This window comes from Lathyrus oleraceus, chromosome 5 (assembly GCF_024323335.1).
Source record: "Lathyrus oleraceus cultivar Zhongwan6 chromosome 5, CAAS_Psat_ZW6_1.0, whole genome shotgun sequence".
NCBI lineage: Eukaryota > Viridiplantae > Streptophyta > Magnoliopsida > Fabales > Fabaceae > Lathyrus > Lathyrus oleraceus.
The window spans coordinates 112731236-112755766 of NC_066583.1; the positions used below are offsets into that span (position 1 = coordinate 112731236).

The window sequence follows — 24531 nt, forward strand, 5'->3', positions numbered from 1 at the left end:
TGTGTATGAGATATGGTAATTGAATTTGATGATGTTTGGAGTTATGTGATAATTGAATGTTTGCATTGATGTGATTGTGATGTGTGTATGAGCTATGGTAATTGAATTTGGTGATGTTTGGATACCTAACTTGGCAAATTATGTGATTATGTGATAATTGTCGTTATGTGTATTTTTGGGAATATACTATTGGATTTGGATATTATGCTCCTTGAGTTTTTATGTGTGCGTGAAACATGTGAAATAAATGTTGTTTAATATTATTTACATGGTTATATGAAGTGTGACGAATTCCTTTAATTGTTGAGTTAATCATTGTGCTTGATTAATACTTCTTCATAATGATTTGAATTCTCACCCTTTCTGTTTGAATGTTACCTTTACATAGGTATCGCGCAGATACTCAGGAGTAGTATCGCTAAAGTAAGTGGATGGTGACTCACTCGAGATTAGCTGGAGAGCTGCGGTACTTCGTTTAGAGACTAAGTAATGAGTCAATGCTCTGGTCATGTAACACTGGGTAGATTTGTAGTATGGAACTCGTGTCTTATTTGGATATGCTTTATGGTATTACTTGTGAACATGTTAATTGAAGAGATTATTGAGAGATGATCATGGTATGGGACATGGATCATTTAATGAAATGCATGAGTATTCATTATTTTCCGCTGCGAACGCATATTCTTGAATATTCATGAGAAGTGAAATGTGTTATTTTAAATGACCAGGTGTATGGTATATTGATGAGGAATGATGTTTGGTTTTTGAAAGCTTTTAGTTTTTGAAAACGTCGATGTGACGCCCTTTTGTTTATGTGCGTGCTTATTTACTCTGATTATATGTTAAATATTTTGGGGTAGAAAAAAGGGTGTTACACACCCCGACTTGAACTTAGAAGCCTTTCTAGCCCAAATCACTCGTTGACACCAGTTTTTCTTCTATGAACTTTTTAGTGTTTTGCTTGAGGACAAGCAAGGGTTTAAGTGTGGGAGAATTTGATGACACTGAAATTCACCGTATTTTCAACTCCGATTTCGCATGCATTTTAGTTGTTTTATTATTATTTTGTTATGTTATTACTATGTTTTTCTTTGTTTTCAGGTTTTTAGTCTAATTAGAGCCCCGATCGAGAAAAGGAGTGAAAATGAGCTAAAAAGACTAAAATTCAGCATTTTGCACTTGTGGCTCCCACTGTGGTTGGCGCCATAGGTCCAGCCATGACGTGTCACAACTCAACTTCCCTCAACTGCCACGTTCCCCACTATCTCCATTTGGGCGCCAGACTTTGCTCTTATGGCGGGCGCCATGGTGTTGTGGCGGGCGCTACAAGAAGAAAACTTTTCCCTCCCAATTTCAAACTGAAGGGCATCCTTGTCATTTCCATTATTTTCCTTGCCTATAAATACAGACTCGTTTTCATTTGTTTAATCATCCAAACTTAGAGCAAACTTAGTTTCACTTAGGAATATATTCAGTATTTTAAAAGTGGTAATCGCTTCGCATTGGGGTGTTACCACAATTGTGTAATCAAGTCTGTGATCGAGTCTGTAATCGAGTTTGGAGCACTTTGGAAGGAAGTTAATCCTGCCTCCATTTTCATTTCCGTTTCGCATTTTATTCAACCCTCCGATTGGAGCAGGTTTTTATTACTTTGCCTTTATCTATTTATTTTCCCGCACTGTCTTTACTTTATTTATTTCCCGCACTCGCACTACTTTTATTTATTTCTCGCACTCGCACTACTTTTATTTATTTCCCGCACTCGCACTACTTTTATTTATTTCTCGCACTCGCACTACTTTTATTTATTTCCCGCACTCGCGTTTTCAAGGGGTTTCACTAGAGTTTTATCAATGGGTTCCATCAAGGGATTTCACCAGAGTTTCATCAAGGGGTTTCATCAAGAGTGATTGGGGTATCACAAGAGTCCTACATGAGTTCCATCAAGGGTGACTGGGGTATCACTAGAGTCCTACTCAATTTCCATAAAATGATCGGATGATCGTAGGAATCGTATGCAGGTTTCACCCGAAGGGGCTGAAACTTATCAAAGGGGTTCTACCAGGGTTTTATAAAGCAACAACCGGAGTATCGTCAAAGTCCTACCCAATTTCAGTAAAATGATCGGATGATCATAGGAATCATATACAAGTTTCACCCAGAGGAGGTGAAGCTGATCAAAGGGGTTCTACCAAGGTTTTATCAAGCAACGACCGGAGGATCGTCAGAGCCCTACCCGATTTCAGTAAAATGGTCGGATGATTATAGGAATCGTATGCAAGTTTCACCCGGAGGGGTTGAAGCTGATCAAAGAGGTTCTACCAGGGTTTTATCAAGCAACAACTAGTGATCGTCAGAGTCTTAGTCGATTTTGGTAAAATGATCGGATGATCATAGAATCGTATACAAGTTTCACTCGAAGGGGTTGAAGCTTATAAAAGGGGTTCTATCAGGGTTTTATCAAACAACGACCGGAGGATTGTCAGAGTCCTACCCGATTTCGGTAAAATGATCGGACGGTCATAGGAAGCATATGCAAGTTTCACCCGGATTGGCTGAAATTAATCAACAGGGTATCACTAGGGTTCCATAAAAGTTTGGTTTGGATACCAATAGAACATCAAAGGTTGTTCAATCCTTACTAATACCCAGAGTCTACTAACTCTGTGGTCAAAATTAAGGTCCCTCTCTATATTTAATCATCTTCTCCCCGAGAAGATGAAGACTCACTATCATCTCAGTTTGAAACTGATTAAATAGGGACAACTTTCGTACCCTAAAATTTGTCCATCCTTCATATGCTTTCTAGTGCGACTTCATTTCGAATAAGTAAAATGACACAATTGGTAAAAAAAACACGTGTAAGGTTTTATAAGGGGAAAATGTCAGTCTCTAAGAAATATATAAAATTAGGTTAAACGAAAACATTTCAAAAATAGACAAATCCCATTCAATGTTTTGACCTAATATTCATCTATAAATAACATGTTTTTATACACTTGAATCATCCATAATTCACAAAATTCACTCTCTAAAAATTATTGCTCTTCACATCGAAGAACAACAACACTAAAACCCTAAAGCCTCCCTCATCACTATCATCAATCTTTTCAAAAAGGTGAAAACAAAGAAGAAGGATTACGAGAAGGCTAAGATCGAAAAACATAAAGGGCAAGGAGTAGAAAAAAAGAGGCAAATCTTACCGTTTAACCAGGAGAATCTCCTCCACGTAGGTCGGTCCCCCTTACTCCCTCATTTATATAATTGTTTTGATATTTTGTTTTTTGTCTGATGCCTGATATTTATTGATTTGTTTTTTTATTTGTTGTGGATTCTGTTGCTATTGAGTATGTTTTTGTTTTGTTCTAATAGTAAAAAATTTAAATATAATATTTTAATTACATAAAAAAATTCACAATGGAAAAGTCATTTTTACACAATGAAGTTTTTATTCTATCTTAATTGTTAATTTTTAATGATTATTATTCTAACTACAATTTTTTTTCACAAAGTCAATACTCACAATTTGGTTATTACTATAATCACAACTTAGTTCAAAATATAACCAAAATCATAAATCAATTATTTAACAGTATCTTAAGTTTATAAAGTTTTTTAACAAAACAAATAATATAAGTTGAAGTTTTTTGACAAATTATTTAGATTTTCTTTTTTAAAAAATAATCCTAATAATAATACATTGTAAAACTAATCACACCCCAACTATGGTTTATTTATATAGTTTATTTTAATAATTATAAATAGAATATTTTAATTATCCTAATTTTCAATTAGAATAATTAGGGTTATTAATTTTAATTGGTATAATTAGGGTAATTTTATAATTAAGTAATAATAGTAAAAATATCTCTTTTAGGTTTAATATTAAAAAATCTTTAAAATACTTAATACTTTGTATTTAATAATTGATTATAATAAATGTTAGGATAATTTAAGGTTTAATTAAGGATTAATTATTTGGTTAGGATAATTAGGATTAATTGATAAAGGTCATAATTAAAAATATATAAAAAATACTAATATTAGTTAATTAAATAATTAATTGATTAGTATTAATAAATTAGGGTTATAATTTTAGGATAATGTTAGGGTAATTAGGATAATCCTAGGAATTGTTTAGGATAATTAGGGATAATAAAAATAAATCATTTAATTTAATTAGGGTAATAATTTTATAAGACCAAAAGATTTACAATCTTTTTTTTTAATTTATATAATAATTATGTATGTATATCATTCACTCTAATTTTCTAAACAAAAATATTTATTTACATTTAATTCTACAAATACAAAAACATTGCTATAGCTTAAGGCCTTTATTTTATCATAAAGTAAAATGTTAAAAAATAAAAATATGTTTTTAGGTTAAGAGATTTAATTTATTAGGATGTTTAGGCATAGAACCAAACCTACCCCTAATTTCAGTTTTAATTTAAATCCTATTTAATTATTCAATTATTTAGATTCATCTTTAATTTAGTCTCTTAATTAATTAGTAGTGTACTTAAATCTTTAATTTAATCTACTTTTTTAATTTATTTTAATTTGTATTTATTTGCAAGTTAATATATTTAAGTTATAAAAATATTAGAATGCATAAAGATACAAAAATCCAAAAAAAACAATATATATTTAGTTAGGATTATTTAAGATAGTTAGAGCTAATTAAATTAACTATTAGAGATATACTGATTTTCTGTGGATATACCTACGGATTTTGATAAAATTTCCGCTAGAAACGTTTCACCTGTGGATATACTGGTTGAGTTGATAATGGAACCAAATCTTGGCAACGGTTCCAAGACCAAATACTCTCTTGCAGGATCACCATATTACTCTGCATTGTTCGAACTCTGCAGAAATATATTTATTGAATGCGAATGTTAGATTATCTGTTCTAATGAAACATTTCATATGTATTATAGATAGAAATTAACTTACATTAACACGAAGTAAAGAGACAGCACTTCCAGAATCACGACCATTTGCAATATGTGCCATTTCTGTAACTATACCTCCATTCGTGAGAACTTCCCACTAAGAAATCAATTAAATATGTTATCCATCTGTCTGTTTATTCTAAAGAAAATCTAATTAGTCTTTGTAGATAGATACATACCTGACATCTGGTGTTTTCGTCACGAAGAAAATCAAAAGTCCTTCTCGAAAATGAGAAGCCAAAAAGAAGTAGCAGTACTAAGCACTACACCGGGAGATCTGCTGCTACTGCCCGATTCATCGACTTATTTTTTTGTCATCACCTTAACCACATGCTCTGATCCATCTGAGTGTACGTTTATCCAAGCATGATTTGAAGCAGCACCAATACTAGTACTAAAGCTAGTCACCATCCGTTCCGCGAGCTTTAAAATACTTTTCTTTCCCTCTGGACTCATCATAACTCCGAGGTCTCCAGCAATTGGTATGTTATTGGACATGGAACACGCGAGACTTTCGCATTGTCTTTGTAACGTAGCGACGCAGCGTTTAGCGCCAAACGCGAGTCCAGAATCAATTAGAGGTGTATAAAAATTCTGCACCGCGTTATCTTCACTGGTGCATGTTCAATCCATGTAACCTTAGAGTAACCATTTGGTAGTTCTTGAATTAAAATACCAGAGGGTCTTCTGGGGTCTTGGGACAGAACTACTGCTAGATGCAGGTAGAAGATTATCCAATGAAACATCAACCACGGCCCATATACTGTCTTGATGTAGTTTATGACAGAAAAAACGACTCTTTTGTAAACTTCTGTATTTTCATTAGAGTATATTTTTGGTCTTTATATAGACTCAGAAACTTTAGCTATTCTAAGAAACATAATAATTAATAAATACTATTAATTTGGCCGCTGTCTCTTGACCTTCCAAATCTCTCCATTAACTTATTAATAAAACCCATTAATTATAACATTAAAGTTTATTCAACAAAACTTCTATGTAAACTTAAATGTTTCTTCTATTCATCATGCCTATCAATTTCTTGCCTCTGTCGAAGATTTCTTTTGATAGTGGTTTTGTGAAAATGTCTGCTGCTTGGTCCTTACTTGCTACATGCTTCAATTCGACATTTCCTTCCTTCACGTGTTCTCGAATGAAGTGGAAGCGAACATCAATGTGTTTGCTCCTTTCATGGTTTACTGGATTCTTTACTAACTCAATTGCTGACCTGTTGTCAACTTGTATTATTGTTACATCTTTCTGTTCTAGCTCCATTTTACTCATCAATCTTCTGAGCCATATTGCATGACAAACGCACCAGGATGCTGCTACATATTCTGCTTCACATGTCGAAAGTGTTACTATTGACTGCTTTTTAGAAAGTCAAGTGAATGCAGTATTTCCCATGAAGAACACATATCCAGAGGTGCTTTTTCGATCGTCTATGTCTCCGCACCAATCACTGTCAGAGTAACCAACCAACTTGTATTTGTCTGAATTCGAGTAGAACATCCCAAGTGACACTGTTCCTTGGATGTATCTCAGAATTCGCTTCAATGCTTTCCAATGTGTGTAAATTGGCTCCTCCATGAATCGACTTACAATGCCTACACTTAATGAGATATCTGGTCTTGTACATGTGAGATAGCGAAGACTTCCTACCAAACTTCGATATTTTCCTGCTTCGACACGTTCTCCTCCATCAAATTTCGACAACTTTGTTCATGGTTCCATTGGCGTCGAAGCCGGATTACAGCTTTCCATCTTATATCTTTTCAAGATTTCTTTTGCATATTTTTCTTGTGAGATGAAGATTCCTGTTTCTTCTTGTCGAACCTCCAGACCAAGAAAGAATCTCATCAGGCCTAAGTCTATCATCTCGAATTCACCTGTCATTGTGCTTTTGAATTCTTCTATCATCTGATCAGTACTGCCCAGAAAAATAAGATCATCGACATAGAGAGCAACAAGTAATACATTCCTTCCATTTTTCTTCACATAGAGGGCATGTTCGTACGGACATTGCTCGAACCCGTTCTCCTTGAAGTATGTGTCGATACGTGTGTTCCATGCCCGCAGTGCTTGCTTCAGCCCATATAGCGCTTTCTTCAATTTCAGTACCTTCTTCTTTTCTCCAGCTTTCATGTACCCGAGTGGTTGTTCAACATAGACTTCTTCTTCTAGTACACCATTCAGAAAAGCTGTTTTGACATCCATTTGAAATATTGGCCATTTGAATTGAGCAACTTGAGATATGAGTAATCGAATTGTCTTCATTCTTGCAACAGGTGCAAATACTTCGTCATAATCAACTCCTGCTTTCTGTTTGTATCCCTTCGCAACAAGTCTCGCTTTGTATCGTTCTATTTCTCCTTGAGCGTTCATCTTTTTCTTGAATACCCACTTTACACCAATGGGTTTACTATCTTTTGGCAATTCAACTAGCTCCCAAGTGTTGTTGTGAATAATCGCCCTCATCTCTTCGTCCATGGCACTTTTCCACTTTTTGTCTCGTACTGCTTCTTCAAAACTGATGTTTTCAGCATCTGCCAAGAGACATACAAGGTGCACTTCACTTGTCGAATCATACAGATCTTGCAAACTTCGCATTCTGGGTTGTGTAGGTTCATCTTTATTGTCAGAATCTTCAAGTTTTGTTGAAATGTTTGGTGGTACAACGACAGATGATTCTTCAACTTCGACGATAGCTTCTGTCGAACTGTTCCAGTCCCACTTACTTGCTTCGTTTATCCGAACGTCTTGACTCACTATCACCTTCTTTCTTATGGGATCAAATAGCTTGTACCCTTTTATTTTCTCATCATACCCAATGAGTATGTATTTCTGACTTTTGTCTTCAAGTTTCGTTCTTCGTTGATCTGGTACGTGTGCATAAGTCACACTTCCAAATACTTTGAGATGAGAAACTGTTGGCTTTTGTCCGCTCCATGCTTCTTGTGGTGTTTGATCTTCTAACTTCGAATGTGGACATCGATTCTGAACATAAATGGCACATTGTACAACTTCTGCCCAAAATTCCTTTGGCATGTTCTTGCTTTTAAGCATTGAACGAACCATGTCAAGGACTGTTCAATTCTTCCTTTCAGCCACCTCATTTTGTTGAGGTGAGTATGTTGCAGTTAGAAATCTCCTTATACCCTGCTATTCACAATACTTCATAAAGGCTGTCGAAGTATACTCACCACCTCTATCAGATCGAACTGCTTTAATATGTCTGTCGGTTTCCTTCTCCACCATTACTTTGAACCTTTTGAACACCTCGAATGCTTCAGACTTTTCTTTCAAGAAATAAACCCATGTCTTCCGTGAGTAATCGTCGATAAAGGAAATAAAGTATCTTTTGCTACTGAAAGATTCTGGCGTGATTGGCCCACATATGTCGGTGTGAATCAATTCAAGGATATGCTTAGCTTGATATTCTGCCTTCTTTTGAAATGAAGTTCTTGTTTGTTTGCTAAGCACACATTCTTCACAAAACTTTCCTTCATAATCCATATCTGGTAGTCCATGCACCATGTTTTTTTCCGCCAACCTTTTTAAACCAGCATGATGTAGATGACCAAAGCGTAGATGCCATAGTGACGCTTTGTCTTCGACACTTACTTGTAAACATTTTTCTCGAACGTTTATCAGATTCAGTTTGTACATTCGATTTCTCTCCATTTCGACACGAGCAATCAGATGTCCCAGCTTGTCCTTCAAATGCAGTATCCGTTCTTTCATAAGTATCGAATAACCTTTTTCTGTAAGTTGTCCCAAACTCAAGATGTTGGTCTTAAGATTTGGTACATAGTAAACATCTTGAATTGATCCAATCAACCCATCCTTCTGCAAGTAACGGATCGTTCCTTTGCCTTCGACCTTCACTTTCGATGCATCTCCGAAAGACACATTTCCATCTTCAATCTTTCTCATTTCTTTAAACAAGTGTTTGTGACCACACATATGGTTACTTGCTCCTGAGTCAAGATACCAAACATTGTCATTTGAGTTGATCTCATTTTGAGCCATCAAGAGAAAACCTTCATTTGCTTCAGCTTCCAAAGTTAGATTGGTTGTTTCTTCTACCTTCTTTTCGATTCGACAATCTTTTGCAAGATGTCCCACTTTATCACAATTATAGCATTTGAATGAGTTGCAATCCTTCGCATAATGACCATACTTCCCACACTTGTAGCATTCAAAGTTGGAATGGTTCGACCTACCACCTCTTTGACCACGTCCTCTGCCACACCAATTTTGCTGGCTCGACTGTCCTCTCTCGAAGTTGCTGCCTCTACCACTTTGACCACTGTCACGTCCTCCACGACCACGTCCTCTTCCTCGAAAATTTTGAGAAAAGAGTTCCTTTTCGTCTTTGATTTGCTCCTTGGTTTGATTTGCGTCCTCTACTCCTTTTTCCTTCTTTTTCATCTTACGTTGTTCGTGTGCTTCGAGGGAACCAGCGAGCTCTTCGACTGAGAGCGTCGAAAGATCCTTCGACTCTTCTATTGCACACACAATATTCTCAAATTTATCTGTTAAAGATCTCAAAATCTTTTCAACAACTCGTGCATCAGTTACTGTTTCGCCATTTCTGGTGAGTTGGTTCACCACCTTTTGTACACGCGTGATGTAGTCAGATACATTTTCTGACTCCTTCATTTGCATCCTCTCCAATTCGCCACGAAGTGTTTGGAGTCGAACTTGCTTTACTCGATCTGCTCCTTTGAACACTTTCTCTAGCGTGTCCCACGCTTCTTTCGACGTAGTCGAACTGACAATCTTTTCGAAGCCTGATTCATCAACAACCCTAAACAGCATGTATAGTGCCGTTTTATCCTTCGACCGCGTCTCTTTCAACGCCTTATTTTGAGCTGACGTATATCCCACAATATTTGTTGGTTCTTCAAACCCATCTTTGGTCACCTCCCACGTGTCTAGAGATCCGAGAAGAGCTTTCATTTGGATACTCCAGTTTTCGTAATTTAACTTTGTTAGCCGTGGCAACGACATTTGATTCATCATGTTTGCCATTAGCTCTGATGCCAATTTGACAGAAAAAGCGACTCTTTTGTAAACTTCTGTATTTTCATTATAGTACATTTTTTGTCTTTATACAGACTCAAAAACTTTAACTATTCTAAGAAACATAATAATTAGCATATACTATTAATTTGGCCGCTGTCTCTTGACCTTCCAAATCTCTCCATTAACTTATTAATAAAACCCATTAACTATAACATTAAAGTTTATTCAACAGTTTACAGTATCGCACGAAATAATCTTAGCGAATAGGAACAAATGGCGAAGGAACTTGAAATTCAGCTATCATCTATAAAAAAAAATTTAAAAATAGTATAAGAAATTAAATTAGCACCACTTGCAAGGCTCCATTGTAGTTTCCTGCCACACAAGTTGAGAGTACTTTGTTTGTTGCTGCTCGAAAGACTGAGGTAGTGACAGTGCACATGTCGAAGTCATCAGCAAAGGGAATGAATGCTCTATCACCTCTCACAAACGTCTCTGCAGGAGAAACACATCATGATGCATGATGACTATGTGTAGAAAAAAGAATGGAAGTGACCAGGTTAAATCAAGCAGACTCCTAAGACTTTGCTACCTGGGTTTATTCCGGCCACTAGTGCAGAAAGAAGATTTTACACCCGTTTTTTATACATATTACACCCGTTATGATAGGGTGTAAATTCAAAGGGTGAGATATGTATGAAGAATTTACACCCGTTTTAAAACGGGTGTAAAAAGAGAATATATTACACCCTATTTTAGATTTAAAAAAAGGGTGTAATTGGTAGATATATACATTAAATTTTAAGACATTTACACCCTATTTAATATAAAACGGGTGTAAATTGTCACCTATTACACCCTGTTTTAGATAAAAAAAAGGTGTAATTGGTAGATATATACATTGAATTTTAGGACATTTACACCCTATTTAATATAAAACGGGTGTAAATTGTCACCTACATACATTGAAGTTAAACGAATTTACACCCTATTATAATTCAAACGGGTGTAAAATGACAAATATTTACACCCTATTTTTGATATATCAAATGTAAAATATCTTATAATTACATTTAATTTTAACACATTTACACCCTATTTTGTGTATGAAGGGTGTAAAATATCTCAATTTTTTTAAAAATATTTTATTTGAAATTTCATTAAACCAAATATTTTTATATATTCCTGGATATTCAATAAAAAACAAAAATAACCAAAACAAACATTTCTCTAATCTTTAGAATCTTGCACCAAGTCATACATCAACAAAAATTGTATTCATGTAAGAAAAAAATTCAACCACTTTGTTCATGTAACTTGTACCAATAAATCATTCATGGAACAAAAATATATCTATATATAAGTTTTTTTTAATCGCTTCTGTTTTGTCATTAAATCTTTCTTTTCCTGGTTCTCTTGCTCTTCAACCTTTTGCAAAAAGAATTGAGCCCAAAGTTGTCGCATGTGATCAATTGACTCTTTTTCATATGATGAGGTGTCTGTGAATATCTGCAAGTTCAAACATATAATAAATTAAACAACTACATGTTAAAACAATAATTTACATGTTTTTCATTAAATATATGTAATATAAAATACCTCATTGAATCTTTCAACAATACAAGCATCAATAATGTCAAACATATTTTTCATGACATAATATCCACATGCCCATCCGTTATCTTGTTGATGCCCCTGCATATAAACTCCTAGTTACATTAAAGCCACCAAAAACAACAACATCACAAACTTTTTTCCTTTTTCACAAAATTTGTACCAACACTAACTTTCTTCACTCGACATAGAAACACATACAATTTTAGTTGGTTCAGAGCATGTACAACTATAATTTTATCACCATAAGTGCAATTCAGTAATAAATATACTACATGTTTATAATGATAACTTACAAATATATCACTTGCAATTATAAAATCGAAATTTTCTTTTTCTTTATCTCATTTATAATAATATAAATAATCAAGATATATGGGCATTTAATACCTCTTTATAAATGGTATCTTTCAAGAACTAAAAAATCAAGCCAACACACCAGTATTCCAAGAAACGACAATATAGTAAAACAAATCTTACCATAATATTCTTCCAATTAGGCTTCTTCTTCTTAATACCTCTTAATAAATGATAACCTTCTAGAGCTCTGATAAAAGAGTTGTCAACGAAGTAAGTTATAAATATAAAGACTATGTGTACAAAAATTTAGTATAAATGATATCTCTCTATTTAGGCTTCTTACCCCTCCAATATGACCTTAATATTTTTCTTAGGAGATCTGTTTAATGAACAAAACCAAAAAATAATATTATCTTCAGGACAAATGACAAACAATTGCCAGTGATTGCTGTAAATTTACAAAAAAAAAGTGTTAGAATCAATAAAATTTAAATATTACAAAATAACATATGAAAAACGATAAAACCTTGAAGGAAACATGTACTTACCTATTTAGCAATGGTCCTAAATAACATTTTTTTGGCTCTCCATCCAACTTATTTTGTATGTATGTTTGAATAACTTCGGCCGGTTTTGTGTGAACTAGTATCCTATTTGGATCGAGAAACCCAAATAGTTTGTTGAAATTCTTGGAGATACACATGCGATGTAGATATCTAAATTTTTGAAACAAATATTAATTATATTTGATACATAAAAAAAATAACTAACAATAGAATATGATACTTACGTGCACCATAAAGACAAGATAGATGTGGATAGCCATTTAATACCGGAAGTTAATTCATTAAGATCCACCCTATCAATAAAAACTGAGAGTTCACTTGTTTCATGATCCAAATCTAGAGAGAATGAATTTTCCTTGAGATTGTTAATCTTTTTGAGGTAATCTTCAGAAGCATCCATTTTTTTAGTTAAATCTTCAGTAGTCATAACCTTTGAGCAACTTCCGTTAGTGCTCGTACCCACAAATTCTACATGCTGTATCAAGTGAACATTAATTAAATTAATTTTTTTCTAATTTTTAGTAGATTAATTGTATCCAGTTACGCATACCTCTTTTATAAACATCTCTTTAGGCCTCTCGGAGCGGAGCTCCAATTGCATCTGTTGTAGGAGTTTCATTCCTTGTTGGATTTGAGCTCTCTCCTCTTGCATCTCTTTTTGCATTTGTTGTTGGAGCTCTGTTCTTTGTTGTTGGAGATGTTTTTGTAATTTATGTTGGAAATCTATATTCATTTTTTGCTCCAAGGCTTGAAGGTGGGCTAGAAGGTCATCTTGAGAGACACCTCCTAAGGTGGAGCGTGAACTTTTTCCATAGAATTTCTTAAAGCCCACACCCCTAGGAGCAGTGCGGATCCGACCAGGGTGTTCATTTATTCCAAGGGCAACAGTCAAGATATCGTCATGCCCTTCAAAGACAATAGTACCTTGTGTATTTTTTTCCACTAACTCTCCCTAAAATATTTAGATACATATAAAAATGATGTAAAATGATTACTAAGTTATGAATGAAATTTAAATTTATCAATAAATCTTTTATTACTTACAATCTTAGATGCTACTAAGTTTGTTGCCTCAGATGTAAAATTTCCCGATGGCTTCTGTCGAGCCATCAACCATGCCTCATATCGCTTTAGTTCGGGAGGGTCAACCATCAAACTTTCATCACCTTTGGCCTCTTCAATCACTTTTTTCCTCCTCTCTTCCATTACGGTGGCCCTAAGTTTTTCATAACCACCACGAGACAAAATATGAGGGTGGATATTCTTTGATGCATGTGTCTTTCCTTTTAGCCTTTTCTCCTATTACAAATAAATCACATTAAACTAAACGTCAAAAACCAAATCAATTTAGATAACATAAAAATAAATCTACAAATTTAACTAACTTGAAAATCTTCTTTTTGTCGAGTCTGGACAAACAAATCCCAATCTTCTTCTTTGATAAATTTATACTTTTCAAATGGAGTTGTATTTCCATGCTTATCTCCTTTCCCAAATATATAGACATTTGAGAGCAATGTCTTAAATTGCTTCAATCGTTCCCCCATATAAACAAACCAATGCTTCCTAAATTCTTTATCAGTGGGGCAAGTGAACTTACACTTCAAAACATAAGGAGTGTTAGTAATTGAAGCAATTATAGATAATAACTTTAAAATAATTAATTAAAAATGCATACCGTGATATCGTCCCATATCACGTCCTTCAACTTATCGCTTATCTTTTTCCATTGCTTTTCATTTATACTAACCTTGCTACGTGCAATGAATGACAAATAACTTTTAAACTTTGCAGCATACTGACCAATGGGTTGGAAGGTATCAGGATCAAAATCAATTTGGTATTTTTCACCATCAGGAAGTTTGGCAATGAAACGTAGCAATGCTGTGACACCTCTAGTCTTCTTTTTTTTTGGTGAAGAGCTAGATGGTTTATCCATAATTCCTGTTTAGAGAGAAAACAATATTAGTCAAAACTAAAATTAAAATGAATAATAAACATATATAATAACAATTTATTAACTAAAATATAGTTATTAGTAAAATATAGATGGTTTTTCTTGGTTATTTGTTATTATCCTCCAAAATCCCTTCTTGATGATCATAACGAATGGCATAAACATCATCAACTTCATTTTCATCATTAAAATAAGGCCTTTGTGTTGAAAAAGAAGTATTGTGATCAATGTCTAGAGTTGAATCTTCATTTTCATCACTATAATTCATGTTTCTTCTTTGGAGGACAACAGACCACCTAGTGTTCGAGGGATCCTTTACATAAAATACTTGTACTGCTTGAGCTGCCATGATAAAAGGTTCATCCTTATATCCTACCTTATCAAGGTCCACCAATGTAAATCCTAATTCATCAGTTTGCACACCATTGTTACTATTAACCCATTTACATTTAAAAATAGGAACTTTAAACTTAACATAATTGAGCTCCCATATCTCTTCTATAACGCCAAAGTAAGCTGTGGATGCCAAGACAGGGTTTTTATCCTTTGAACTAGAAAAGTGCATTGAAGAAGCTGTTATCATTACCCCACTATTTTGCATGGTACTCTTGTCATCCTGTGATTTTGTACAAAAAGAAAACTTATTTATATCGTACCCACTCCAACATAAAACATTAAAGCTAGGCTCGTATGCTAGAAACTTTAATGTATCAGAAGCATTATCATCATTCATAATCTTGGTTTTAAACCATTTTGAGAATGTTCTGTTATGCTCTTTCAACACCCATTTTTCAGTCATACGAGGGTTTTTAGCTTTGACAATGGTTTGATGTGTACTCAAGTATGGATGAACCTCGTCAGTGTTATTCAATATATACAAATGTGCTTGAAAAACTTCCCCTTCGCCCATATGCTTAACCTTTAGACGTGTACCCTTACCGTCACATCTTCCATCATGACGAGACTTGGGTAGTCCTACAGGTTTTGCATCTGACAAATAGTCTGTACAAAATTCAATGGCTTCTTCTGTGATGTACCTTTCAACAATAGATGCTTCAGGACGATAATAATTCTTCACATAGCCTTTCAATATCTTCATGTATCGTTCAAAAGGATACATCCACCTTAAATAAACAGGACCACACAATCTAATCTCTCTAACTAGATGAACAATCAAGTGAACCATGATGTCAAAAAATGAAGGAGGAAAAAACATCTCCAACTGACACAAGATAATAATTGACTCGTTTTCCATCTCGTCCAATTTATCAGGGTCAATCACTTTGTTACAAATATCATTAAAGAATAAGCACAATCTAGTTATGGCATGTCGGACATTTTTTGGCAAGATGCCACGAATAGCCACAGGTAGTAGTTGTTGCATCAAAATGTGGCAATCGTGAGATTTTAAACCAATTAGTTTGAGATCTTGTATTGACACGAGACTTTTGACATTTGAGGAGTATCCATTTGGCACTTTCACACCTTGTAGACACTGGCAAAATTTTCTTTTCTCTTCTTTTGACAATGTATGACACGCCGGTGGCAAATAGGTTTTGTTACCTCTTGGTTGAGGAGCTAACTCCTCTCTTATTTTCATCTTACATCAAGACTGGACCAATATGGAAGGTCAAAGAACACTGAACTCTTCTTCCATATATTATTACTTGTAATCTTTTTTTGTTTTTTTTTTCCAAAACTAACACTTATGTTCCTCACCCGATGATAGACTTCTTCTCCAGTTAAGGCCTTTGGGGCAACTTTATACTCCTGATATCCATTAAAAGCCTTTTTCAATCTTCGATATGGGTGATTATGATTAAGAAATCTTCGGTGTCCAAGGTAAACAGTCTTTTTTCCTTTCTCTAATTGATGGTAGCATGTATCTTTTTCACATATAGGGCATGCTTTATGCCCCTTAACTTTATAACCAGACAAGTTACCATAAGCTGGAAAGTCATTGATGGTGCAAAATAACATAGCCCGCAATTTGAAAGTTTCATTTGAAAAACTATCAAATACATCAATTCCTTCATCCCACAACTTTCTTAAGTCATCAATCAACGGGCTTAGATAAACATCTATGTCATTTCCTGGTTGTTTTGGTCCAGAAATCATCATAGATAACATAACATGTTTCCTCTTCATGCACAACCAAGGAGATAAATTATAGATAATCAAGAGAACGGGCCATGAACTATGGTTACTACTTAAACTACCATATGGATTCATTCCATCAGTAGAAAGTCCAAGCCTAAGGTTTCTTGGTTCAATGCCAAAGTCTGGAAATAAAGTATCAACCTTCTTCCATTGCAAAGAGTCGGCTGGATGCCGAATTTTTCCATCACACTTCCTTTCTTCTGCATGCCATCTAATATTCTTCGCATCATTTAAATTACCAAACAATCGCTTAAACCTTGGAATAATTGGAAGGTACCATAACACCTTTGCTGGAGGACCCTTTGTGGTCACATCACAACCTTCATCATCACTCTTCTTCTTATAGCGTGATGTCATGCACTTGGGACATTTTTCTTTCTCTTCATTATCTTTCCAATACAATATGCAGTCATTAGGGCATGCGTGTATTTTCTTATATTCTATACCCATTGGACATAATATCTTTTTTGCCTCATAGGCCCGGTTCGGCAACATGTTTTCTTCCGGTAACATTTCCTTCAACAACTCTAACAATTGTGTGAAGCTTTTATCTGTCCAAATATTAATCGCCTTCAAATTGAACAATCTTAGCACAGCCGACAGTCGTGTGAAGTTTTTACAATTTGGATACAAAGGGATTTTACTGTCATTGCAAAGAGTATCATGTATATTTGCCCGTTGAAAAGAGTCTTGTCCAATATCACGGATCATATCTTCTAGACGATCACCCATCTCTACATCAAACTCTTCTTTAGGAGAGGCCTTTGGCGCGTCAGACAATTCACCATGCCATATCCACTTTGTATAATTTTGACAAATCCCGTTAACTCCTAAGTGTTCCCATACGATGTGAGCCTCTAAAGGTGCAATATTTACACACTTAGCACAAGGACAGTGAAATCTTCCATTACTTTCAGGAAGATTAGTTTCAGCAAATTTCAAAAACTCTAACACTCCTTTCTTATACTCCTCGGATAGGCGATTTTTTTGCATCCAACTACGATCCATAACTATGTAAAGAACAAAAAGAATTGTAGTTAAAAGATGCACTTACAAGTATAATACAACTAGTGTTTCTTATAAATAATACAACTAGTCTTGTGAGGAAACCATAATTTTGATCATAAATGTGTTAAGTTAGTGACAACTAAATTGACAACTAAAAACACAGTTAGCAAACTAATTTTACAAACTCAGAAGCAAAACTAGCGAACAACGCTGAATTATAGCAGAGGAGGACAAAACCAAATCAAATGCAGCAGGTGCACTTAGCAATCTGGTTCGTAATTCTGACAGACTTTGTGGAGACATTGTGTCTAAAGGAGCGGTTCAGGTACGTACACACAACATTTTTGAAAGAACTGACGGTTTTTCTCCATATTTAGCTTCCAAAGTTCTAATGAATATTTAGTTTTGTTGGCATTTGTTAATGAATATTTGTATGATTAATATTTTATTTTGTAGCAGTGAACAAAGTGGATGCTCTGAAGCACTACAAATTTAGCTTAGCATTTGAAAATTCTAATAAGGAGGATTATGTAACTAAAAAATTCTATTTGCAAATGGGTAGTTGTTTGATTTATCTTGTAATGTATCTGACAATTGACATTGTATATGCACACTACACTTTAGGATGTGACAACGTTAACATCTAAAATTGGAAAAAAGAATTATCCAAATATTGCTAATCATTAAACAACTCCAACCATATTGTGATATAACCTGTGGTTCTTTTACAAAGATTCCCCTTTAATTAGGTAAACAAAACCAATCTAAGTGGCAAAAATCACATTCAAAGAAAAACACCTTTTTTTATTTATTTATTTTTGCTCATTTTCTTTCTATTGATTCAATTTTTGACATATCTTATTTCTCTAAAAGTGAACCGTTTTGAGCTAACACAACTCTTAATATTTAAAGAATGGAAAAAATGAGATTGAATATATATTTATTTACAAGGGACAGTATGTAGACAAAATATATATTAAAAGAAAGGTTATTTTTGAAATCCTTTTGAGACTTGAGGCTATTGTTGGTATGAGTTCTAGCTTCCTGGTTGTCCTTTTTTGAATCTAATGAATCTATGTATTATGTATAAATTATGAGCAGAATGTTCCTGGAATTTTGTTATAAGTTTTTAACCATTTAGCTCAATTTTGAATAACTTAAAAAAATTTAAATAGATTGGCACTTTTAACCAAATTATGTATTATGTATTATGTATAAATTATGAGCAGAATGTTCCTATATGTGAGAGAGCATTGTCAAACATCACAATTATAGTATTCCTTATCAGAATAATACTACTTTAACCAAATTTAGAGAGTAACACTACAGCATGGTTATGAAATAGAAAGTTCATGAAAGAGCAATTTGCCAAACAACTACTTACAAGCTATAAGCAGTACTTCATGATTAAAATTTCAAGTTTCATCAACTCATTACTGGAAATCAAAATGGTTACAAACTTATAACAATAAAACTCTAGCTTCATATCAGGCATGTACATTTTAGCTGATGTCAACTACAACTGAGCAATACTATGGCTGCGAGTGTAAAACCTACCAAGAAACAGTTCTATATGGAAAGACACAAGGCAACCCCTAGCTTGGTTGTTTGGGTGATTGAAAAGTAAATTTAATTTAATTCTGAAGCATCAGTATTTCATAATGGATGAAGAGGAAAGTTCAACCGCAGTATGAATCAAAGCATATTGCAGTCAATTAAACAATTACTATAACTTCTAGGTAGTTTTCATCTTTCAACAGAGAAGCAAATGCCACACAAAGAAAGTATTGAGCTTAAATAGATTGGCACGGAAAATAGAATCCTACAAAGAAAGTATTGGGCACTGGTGCTCGGATGTCCTAGACGTTCACGGGGTTGGTTACTGCTCCACTAGGTAAGGTTGTATCCATATTGACGCTTCATAACTGTTTATCAGAATTGTTCAGTTGGCTAATCCTTTAAGCTATTTAAATCCATCTCCACAAAATATAGTTACCTATAATAGTGTCTGCATAATTGAGAAAGTTTTGCAATGGAGACTGATGCCATTCCATTGCAGCCCGTGTTGGCATTGCCAAAATTCTTATAACCATATATTGGAGACTGATGCATCGGGCATTTGAGTGGGGGAAGTGTTGGTTCAGAATGGACACCCTATAACCTATTTTTCAAAAATATTAGCACCTAGAATGTAGAAACATTCAGCCTACATCAGAGAGCTATTGGCAATTACAGAAGCACTAGCCAAGTTCAAACACAACTTGTTGGGAAACAAGTTTATTACTAGAACAGATCAAAGAAGTATGAAAATCCTGATGGATCAATCACTGCAAACTTCTGAACAACAGACGTGGTTACAGAAATTTCTGGGGTACGATTTCAAGATTGAATATAGACCAAATAGCTTACCAAATAGCTTACCATATGCAGACTCATGAACATAAAGAACAGGCATGCTCTGTTAAGCAGGCTTGCGACAAATCCAACAATCCTAATATAAAAGAACAGGCAGGCTCTGTTAAGCATGCCAGCAAATTCCAATGAAAATCCCATCTTGGAATTGTCGTTGGGCTTGGGAACTCGCGGAAAATGCCCTAAACGTTCAATCATAACATTGATACTACAATTTTAAATGAAAATCAAACAAGAAGCTGAAACATACTCAAACTGTTTCAGCATTACACAATCTGTGAAAGAGATCAGAATAATAGAACCATACGAAAATATACAAAAACTGTTTCAATGTTAATTCCAAACAGAACCAATGCACAAAACAATCAACACAACCAATGCACAAAACAATTAACACAACATTCAAAATCAACCATGTGTTCAAATATTATAGAGGCAGTGGGAAAAAGATTTACCTGATTGTCTCAAACTTGCAAATCAATAACCCGTTGTTGATGTTGCGTTATGTTTCTATGGAGATGAAAAAACCTTCTTCGATGAGTCGTCGAGCAGCTGCTAGTAGCTTTCGTAAAGATCGTCCAGCACAATGGTTAAAATAATTTTGATGAGTAAAGATCGTCCAGCACAATGGTTAAAATAATTTTGATGAGTAGATGAATGAAAACAAACGAATAAATGAATAAAGTACCTTCCAAGCGAGTTCGAAACTGATGGAATTAACGATGAAACTAGAAGAAACCCAGCAAAGAAAAGTAAGAACAACAACGAATGAATCAACTTTAATATCCAAAGCAGCGTAAAAGAGAGTATAGAAAACGGTAAAGAAGAATGATGAAGCCGTTGTGGGTTGTGAAGATTTCCGAGCAATCACGTTCTTTGTTCCTTTTTCACTATTTCTTGCACTTCATCGATGATGAAAAGTTTCTAAAATGTGAAATGAAAAGAAAATTTGGAACATGAGAAGTCATGGTTATATTTTAGGCGGTAATGATAAATTGTACTTAGGGATTCCTAAATTTACACCCTATTTTAATATAACGGGTTTAATATAAATTTAGTCATTTATATTGTTATAATTATACACCCTATTTTTAAATATAGGGTGTCTATTGTTATATTAATATTCCAAAATTTACACTCTATTTTAATATAACGGGTTTAATATAAATTTAGTCATTTATATTGTTATAATTATACACCCTATTTTTAAATATAGGGTGTCTATTATTATATATTAATATTAAAATTTATTATTTTTTAAAGAAAATTTAAGATTAAACAAATAAGAATAATAAAAGTTATTGTTTAAGGCACGAATATTTTATTTTTATTTTTAAATTTACATCCTTTTTTTGAATATCAGGTGTAATATAGAGTTGATAATAAATAATATTTGAATTTACACCCGTTATTTAAAAATAGGGTGTCTATTGTTACGTACTAAAATTCAAAATAAGACTTTATTTACAAAACTGCCACCGCATTTGCTTTTTACACCCGTTTTTTGTAAAACGGGTGTAAATTTACAAATTATATTATTCTTTTTGTACTAGTGGGCAAATATTCCATACCAAAGCTCGTCATTTATAAATGAAGTCGCTCTCTCTACAGCCCCAAGATAAACGCCAGGCCCCAGCGTGGGTGGAAGAGGATGAAACATCTTTTGATTTGGATAATCTAGATCGACTGCTACGTGACGGTTCGTGAGAAAACCAACTTGTCGTAAAAATGCTTCTTTAACCATCACATACATATGGTATTAATTGAATAAAAAAATATTATTTCGTAAACCAGGTGAGTACTTTCCCATGAAACATTAAATAAGAGAGAAAGAAGCACCTGAGATCCTGAACCAATGCAGTGCAATCGATGTATATTGATATAAGTGTCGATATACAGGTATGTTGGCAAGATGTATTTAAAAGCTAGATAAGTATGTCTAGCAAAGGCTAATACATATACTCAGCTACAAGCATCAACAAAACTTGTGAGTTTAACTTTAGATTCGCATTTGACAATATAGCCCATAGCATACAGCATATGATACAATTACTGTACACGAATTTCTGGACAGTATATGGAATTATTATTCAGCTATAGGAGCTTTATAATAGAGAAGCAACCACTACAAAGTTTCAGAACTTTACCTTACTACGTTCAATCTCATAAGATGCAAGTGAAATCACTCAAGCAAGTGCTTCGAGAGCTAATCCTGTGAAATACAATAGAGAATTATAATGTCAAGACAGAGATATGATATGTTAATTTTAAACCATCTCAGCCAGTTAATTTTAATCGTCCATCTTGTTACTAAGATATGATATGTGAGAGTATTTGATTAAGTTTACTTATAATGCATTCATCTAAAGGATTCTCGTTTTGAAAAAGTCTAGAGATATATTTGTATCACATATTTATAAGCTATCATCCAATTCTAATGCTCAAATTATTTTGCCAGGCTAGCTAATATTTCAATGGTTTATATTTTAGGAATGTGTTATCAATGTACAATTCTGGATGAATAAGGAAATGATCTAGATAACCACGTATACCTAAAAACCCAAAAGGTAATCACTGTAGTGAAGCACCTTCAAATTTGGATATGTGAAATGAAATGCCATCGTATGAATATGTAAAAATGCCGTCAAAATCGTAACAACGTCGCCGAAATCAGAACATGAGACGTCGGTGTAAGAAATCCCCATAAATCGTGAAACAATAAACTCGAGATCGGTGATGATTTTGGAGTTTACCATTGAGATCGGTGATGATTTTGGAGTTTACCATTGAGATCGATGGTAATGCAATTATGGAAATGAAGATGGTGAAGGGTTCCATAGTGGTAACAGAGAGAAGCGTGTATGTAAAATATAATAATAATAATAATAATAATAATAATAATAATAATAATAATAATAATAATAATAATAATAATAATAAAACTTAAGTTTTATGATTGTAATTTTTCTAATTTCCGCAACGATAAAAAGTATCAAATAAATAAATTTTCTTTAAGAAATTACTGAAAAACTTAATTAATATAATAAAAGTTCTTTAAAAATATATAATATTTAATATAAAATTAAAAAATGTCTCAAAAATAGGATCAATATGTCAGTAAAGTTCATAGAAAATATAATTAATTTATAAAAAAATTAAGTACTAAACATTCGCAGCAAAAGTGGCAGTAAAGTTCATAGAAAATTCCGCAGCAAAAACAGCAGTAAAGTTCATAGAAAATTCCGCAGCAAACGTTGCAGAAAATCCTGTAGAATTTCCATAGGATTTTGTGGTTTCTATAGATAACTCTTTCCAACCGCAGGAAATTAATATATTATTTTAAAATCAAAATTGCAGGTATATCCTCAGAAAGTCCTGCGGAATTTGCTGCTGCCAGATGATTCACAGGTGTTCACAATAAAAATTCGCAGCTAAAATTGCAGGTATACCTGCGGCTAAGTTTCCACAAGAAAATCCGCAAGTAATCCATGTATTTCTAGTAATATTGGGATAGTAGCGGGAGTTAAGTTTAAGTTTAGGGTTATCCTCAATAAGTTAGGAACGAGGGATATAAAACATGACATTAATATTTATAATTAACTTGTTTTTCTATTTAACAAATAAATAATTATATGTTTATTATAAGTGTATTTTCTTAAATCAAACTGATTATTATATTTTTGAAATTAACCAATGGATTAAAATCAACTTTACACACATAAACTTCAAGTCCTCTGTCCTTACGTATTGAGACATTTTTCAAAATAATTTTTTTTTCCGCCCCCGATGCGTTGAGAGCCTTTTCAATATCTAAAATCAAACAAAACAAACACATTTTTAGAAGAACTACGGTGTTTTGATCCTTCATCAAACATGATAGTACGTAGGCATAGATTCATAGCACTCTAGCGATTACAATTATAAAAAGTATTTTCTTTGTCCATTTATTATTAAAATATTTTTTTCTCAATTATCTGATTACCTATTAATAAATAAATAAAGCAAACATTCTCATAGGCAAACAATGACCCTAGACTTAGAGAAGGATCTCATTGAGTATAATGGAGGTGAGGGATTCCTAATATCTTTCTCTTGCTTAATCGACTCTCGAACCTTAGTCTCTCACCTTTAACATTAGACTTTCTCATTATTTTCATGTTCCTTAGGAATGAATAAAGGATGATGACGACTCTGTAATTTTTCCAATCGCGACAAACACCAAACTACGAAGGTCCATACGTTGTGAAGTAAGCCTTTTTTGGAGGTGATCTGATTCTCACAACTATGGACGACGAAGAATTTCCACTACCAGTGAATTCAGACGCAGTCAAGCGATACTTTACCTAAAAAGTGGAATATAAAAGTCAGCTAAGTCGAAAAACCAAAAGGGAGACTTAAGCAAAAATGGTTATCCCAGTGGACAAAAAACTTATATAACAGTTCAAGCAAAAATTAGGAATAAGAACAAAAGAATTTAACCCGCTAAGTCGAAAACTCAAAAGGTGACTTACGCAAAAATGGG

General features: G+C 33.7%; 3 protein-coding genes across 3 annotated transcripts; all 3 read right to left on the minus strand.

The window, feature by feature from the left end:
• Positions 1 to 11345: 11345 nt before the first annotated feature.
• Positions 11346 to 12933, minus strand: LOC127079073 (uncharacterized). Its single transcript, XM_051019482.1, has 6 exons — positions 12697 to 12933; positions 12455 to 12622; positions 12250 to 12354; positions 12087 to 12153; positions 11592 to 11687; positions 11346 to 11501 (listed from the first exon to the last, which is right to left on the minus strand). The coding sequence occupies exons 1-6, from the start codon at positions 12897 to 12899 to the stop codon at positions 11346 to 11348; spliced, it is 795 nt and encodes a 264-aa protein (XP_050875439.1). The 5' UTR covers positions 12900 to 12933.
• A 10-nt stretch (positions 12934 to 12943) lies between these two features.
• On the minus strand, positions 12944 to 14412 carry LOC127088101 (uncharacterized). The gene is made up of 4 exons (XM_051029013.1): positions 14151 to 14412; positions 13858 to 14073; positions 13517 to 13771; positions 12944 to 13424 (listed from the first exon to the last, which is right to left on the minus strand). Exons 1-4 carry the CDS (start codon positions 14409 to 14411, stop codon positions 12999 to 13001), a joined length of 1158 nt encoding a protein of 385 aa, XP_050884970.1. The 5' UTR covers position 14412; the 3' UTR covers positions 12944 to 12998.
• A 1613-nt stretch (positions 14413 to 16025) lies between these two features.
• On the minus strand, positions 16026 to 17597 carry LOC127079074 (uncharacterized). Its single transcript, XM_051019483.1, has one exon. It carries the CDS (start codon positions 17595 to 17597, stop codon positions 16026 to 16028), a length of 1572 nt encoding a protein of 523 aa, XP_050875440.1.
• Positions 17598 to 24531: the final 6934 nt, after the last annotated feature.